The following is a 5414-nucleotide window of genomic DNA, read 5'->3' as shown; positions in this document are numbered from 1 at the left end:
TAAATGTATAATGATTATCCAAATAATTATCTTGTTTACTGTGTAAACAATAATTAAGCAAATATAGGTCTAATAATTCCACATAGGTTCATTTATTATGACCTCTTCTAACTTTGTATTATTTTTTTTTTTTTACACAATTATGAAGTAAATACTGCTAAATGTACTATTACACTCTATTAAAAGGGGCAAATATAAAACTCTTCATTTCTTTGATTGTCCCTCTAAAGAACCCTTAAAGGTTCTATGTAGAACCCTACAGCAGTGTTTCCCAATCATCAATGGCTCCAAGCTAGAACCCTTTAGGAAGCTATAAAACCTTTAATTGTGCAAAGAACACTTAAAACTGTAGGATTGTTGATATCTATTTATGCAAAATATCTACATATCTACAAGGCACTGTGTTATCCCACCCTTAACATGCACCTGTATGATATAAATATGACAGCCAAGTCTTGTTAAATTTGACGTGTATGTTTAGCAAATATTGTTATATTTGTAATTACTTTTACTTGCTAATAAACACCTCATCCTTTTTAGGTGCTTATATACTTAACGTACTTATTTAAAATGCACATATTGTTAGTTTACCAGAGGAGGGCAGTAATGTACAGATGTGCTGCTGTTTCACTCACATTAGCACATGCAAACGCAAGTAATTCAATCCAAGCAATTAAGAGTTTTGGCTTTGTACCCTGCTATTAGTCGCTTTGTACGCGATGTGCTTGTGCTTAATGTGTTGTTTATTTGTTAAGTCAATGAAAAAGCCATTAGAGTGTCTACAAGCTAAAATACACCCAAGCATCCCATGAAAATTAATTATATATTTGACAAGAAATATAAATTGTTTTAACTTTTATTTATTTATGTATTTTTTGTCCCCTGACTTTTGCCTCATTTGGCTGTACATGTGTCTAAAATTGTTTTAAGAGGGGAGTGCCCTGCACGAAGAATTCAGCTTTTGATTAAGGAATTTAATTTTAAGATACATCTATTTTTCAGTAATTACCAATGAATGATTACCAGTTAACAAGTTTGTTTTTCAATTAAAAAAAAAAACAGCTGGATGTGTACAAAATTTTGTTTCTTGTTAAAAAGTACAGTATAGACATATCATTTTAATTTTATTTATTGATTTATTTGCTTTCTGTCATATTTTATTAAATTTCTATTTTTATTTATAAATACTGTATATTCCTAGTACTAGGTTACTGCAAAAACGAAAGAAAATCGGGTTTAGGGACACACTGTCTTTTTCAGGCATAGAGAAGATGCATTTGGTTTAAAGAAGAAGCTAAGAAGTAGCTCCTTTAACATGCATATCACCCGCAGGATCTCGACGCCGGGTTGATGCATATTGGATGAAGGCCATCAGAGTGAGGTGGGTGTGGGAGGTGTCCTCATTCACAAATTCATTCATTTACCCCTTCTTACCAACCTGCTTAAATACCCCTCCCCGGAGACCTCTTACAGCATTAGTACAGTGAAACCCCAGCAGAGAGACACACACTACAAACCCGGCACGCTTCATGTTTCTCGAAGGAGAGCGGATTATGAGCGCCTTCGGGCAGCAGCCGTCGCCGCAGCAGTTGAGCCCGGTGGCCAACCCGAGCGCGCAGGACGTGTTGGACATGGCCGCCTACTGCGACAACCTGAGCGCCTACCACCACCACCACCACCATCACCATCAACAACAGCAGAGCGCACACCACCCATCACCCAGATCTTCTGTGCATGCTCCGGCCTACGGCCTGGCTGAGTACGCAGCTCCCGGTGCTAACCCGTACCTGTGGCTAAACGGGCCGAGCATCGGCACCGCTTCCTCTCCGTACCTTCCAGGAGGCGCGAACGGGGCCTCCACTCACATGCAGCCTGGTTATGGAGCGAATCAGCGGCAGTTCCTGGCACCTCCAGCCGGGTTCCACGGGACCGACCTCTCATGGCTGGCCGTCCCGGGACAACAGGACCTTTTCAAGATGGTTCGACCTCCATACTCGTACTCCGCCCTGATTGCCATGGCTATCCAGAACGCACAGGGCAAGAAACTCACACTCAGCCAGATCTACCAGTATGTCTCCGATAACTTCCCGTTTTACAAAAAGAGCAAAGCAGGCTGGCAGAACTCCATCAGGCACAACCTCTCGCTTAATGACTGCTTTAAGAAGGTCGCGCGTGACGAGGACGATCCCGGTAAGTCAATCTGTAATGAGTTTAATTTCCCGGACAGTTTAAACATTTTAATTCTGCCTTTGACTACATTGTGAATGGGGGAGTTCATGGGGAATGTGCTGACTGCATTTTAGATAAATTATTAATCAAATATCATGAAATGTCAAAACTATATTTAAGATGTACTGGGATGCTAAACGCTGCATCTGTCTTCCAGGCAAGGGCAATTACTGGACTCTGGACCCGAACTGTGAGAAAATGTTTGACAACGGTAACTTCAGGAGGAAGAGGAAAAGACGAGTGGATGCGGTGAAAACGGAGGACACGAGCGCGCTCAAACTGGCGGACACGGCGAGCCTGTCGGGGGTCGTGCAGCGTTCCCCGAGCCCGAGCGAGCCCAAATCCTCACCAGAACCCAGCCCGTGTTTTAACACGTTTGTCAGCACCATGAACTCGGTGATGGCAGGAAGCGGTGACGGGATGAGGGCGCGGGACACCGGCGCGCTGCTGGCGGATTTAACGCGTGGCCGGGAGGGTGTGTCGCCCCTGAGCTCCTACTGCCCCGGAGAGACAGCGCCTCCGAGCGACCCGGCCCACATGAGCCACAGACTGAGCTACTACACCCCCGGCTTCGGCAATCACTTCAGCGTGAACAATTTAATCTACAACCGAGAGGGAACCGAGGTTTAGGCGGGACTTGGATAGACAGAATAGGATCTAACTGCGCTCTGTGAGCGCACACCTCATCTTTTCACCTTTACTTGTGCTTTGTTTTTTTTTGTTTTTTTGTTTTTTTTTGACACAGTACCAAACCAATTGCACTGTCAAGTTCTGTAAATATGTATATACGCAGTAAACTTTCCTATATTCCAGTTGATTTGTCAGGCTTGATGCTCTTGCATCTATCGCAAAGAAATAAAAATAATAAACCGCTTTGCATGGACATCACCTGCACGGGTCCTAAGTCTAAATGTGGAGCTTTTACTCAGCAGGAAGCTAGGATAAGAATGTTACTGTGTATGGAACATGGTTATTGAAAAACTATTTTCGTGTTATACCCATGTTTCAGTAAGCATGCTGCATCATGTTCATGGTCCACATTGTCAAATTTGTACAAAATTTTGTTGACTTTTTGCAGACAGATATCGATGTATAGTTTATTTAATTAATGCGTTCGTATTTTGTAAATTATGTTGTAAATAAACTGTGTACAACATGTTTGGTAGTGTATTATTATTATTATTATTATTATTATTATTATTATTATTATTATTATTATTACTCATTTTTATTATTATTATTATTATTATTATTATGGCATGATGTGGTGGCTTTTGGTACATTTATATATTTTGGTTAAAACTACATACCTACATACTGTTTTTTTTTTTTGCACAGGGCATTACATACACGTTAAAAAGTACATAAAAAGTAATAATAACAGTATAATAATAATAATAATAATAATAATAATAATAATAATAATAATAACAACAGCAGTAGTAGTAGTAGTGAATTAAAACTGGCTACAAACGTTTACAGACACAGGTACACACACACGCACACACAGTATTTGTTCCCTCAGTATATAAGTGGGTATTTGGAACTTACATTCACTTTACCATATTTCTTTCCTCCTTATTTTCGTATATTCTGACGTCACCCTACATGCATATTTTAGTCCGTGCCCTCTTAGAAAAGCCTGACCCATTCCAGCAGCACATCATGTACAACAACTCCATCGAGCTGACATTTTTTTTTTCCTAAGAAGTATTTAGTGTTTAATCGAGCACTGGAGTGAACGCGCGTCCCCGCTGCGCGCTCCTCTAATTACGCACTGCTTCGAGCTCGAACCCTTGAACTCTTCTCTCTCCTGTAACAGTGATTCCCCACTCTCATGAAGCGTTTATTACCTGTGTAGTGTTCAGGCAAGTGCATTAGGTGATGGTCTACATATTGTCATGACTCGGTGATAGCAAGAATCCCTTGCAGTTCCCTTTATTTAACTCATGTCCCGTCGATAACATTAGATAAGCCTTGGCCATTTTCCGCTTGTCACTTCGCATCGAGCTGATTTCAACGAGTTCAAGAGTTCAGCTGGCGCTTTTATTTATACGCGGCTTATTTAACGGTGGATGAAAAATTTGTCTTTTCATCCAGATCGTCTGTCTCTCATCCTCTCTTTCTCCAGGATGATTTTACTGCCCACAGCTGTTTCCTTTTATTTACCCGAACCGGGCGTTTCATCACTCTGTTAACTCCGAAGCTGCTCAAGAGTGTGTGAGAAAGTGGGCTGATGTACAGTGGAGATGTTTCATCTCTGATCTGTATTATGGCTGTGAGTAGGCATGTTTGCGGGCATCCCATCGACCTGACCCCAACACAACAGACATTCTGTTCCAGGTCGAGCTCAGGAAAATGATTTTCCCAGTGGACATATCTAACTTGCCCACGTGCTTACTCCTGTGCCATTTAGGAGCACTGCAGCACTCCATATCCGATATCACAACAAGTAAACACAAGAAAACACATTTAACTGGAACATAACGGAGCAAAGTGTGGAACAAAACTGAAATTAACAGGAGGAGGGATTTTATTGAAGCACAGGCAACCCATGACCTTTCATATGGCCAGGAGTGCTATTTATCTGTGCTGTACAGTAATACATTAATTAATAGTAATCATTATAATAATAATAAAAACGACCAATATTCTCACAGAGTGAGGCTCACTTTAATTAACACACTGAAATGCCTTTAACTTGGCAAAAATGTAAATATCATTTCAGAGACTTTACACATCGGCTACGGGGGCAAAACTTCATTAAAATTAATATTTATAAAACCTAGAACTCGAATAAATAAATCTATAAGTTATTTTGTTAGTCACTAGATATATTATAACGATAGCTATTGACTAACCAAATAATTTAAAGAAAATGTACAGTTAAAAAAAACAGTTAACATTTACTGTGAATGGTCTTACTATTAGTTGGTTTCTGCCAATTTGCATTTCAATTCCCCTTTGTGTTAACTGTGTATTATTTCCTATATCCGAAACTGTATAATTAATCAGACACGTGCAGCATCTTGGACAACATACTTACATTTATTCATTATGCAGACGTTCTTCCATTTTATTCTACTCCACTAACAAGGGAAGATGCTGAAATAGCCGGCATAGAAATGCCGAAGAGCCAAATATCATCTGGTTTATCAAAAATAAGTAAAATATAGCTTCCTCCT

The 5414-nt window shown here is 40.1% G+C and overlaps 1 protein-coding gene across 1 annotated transcript; it reads left to right on the top strand.

Annotated features, from left to right (window-relative positions):
• Nucleotides 1-1117: 1117 nt before the first annotated feature.
• Nucleotides 1118-5120, top strand: foxi1 (forkhead box i1). Its single transcript, XM_053640700.1, has 2 exons — nt 1118-2190; nt 2387-5120. The coding sequence occupies exons 1-2, from the start codon at nt 1530-1532 to the stop codon at nt 2857-2859; spliced, it is 1134 nt and encodes a 377-aa protein (XP_053496675.1). The 5' UTR covers nt 1118-1529; the 3' UTR covers nt 2860-5120.
• Nucleotides 5121-5414: the final 294 nt, after the last annotated feature.

Source organism: Ictalurus furcatus, chromosome 13 (assembly GCF_023375685.1).
Source record: "Ictalurus furcatus strain D&B chromosome 13, Billie_1.0, whole genome shotgun sequence".
NCBI classification, from domain to species: Eukaryota; Metazoa; Chordata; class Actinopteri; order Siluriformes; family Ictaluridae; genus Ictalurus; species Ictalurus furcatus.
This window is presented reverse-complemented; position numbering and strand designations above follow the sequence as displayed.

What these genes read in the sequence shown, in the direction of transcription:
- foxi1 (XM_053640700.1), top strand. Translation starts at nt 1,530, where the DNA reads ATGTTTCTCGAAGGAGAGCGGATTATGAGCGCCTTCGGGCAGCAGCCG. An exon ending in GCGTGACGAGGACGATCCCG is followed by an intron (nt 2,191 to 2,386) that starts GTAAGTCAATCT and finishes TCTGTCTTCCAG; the next exon opens with GCAAGGGCAATTACTGGACT.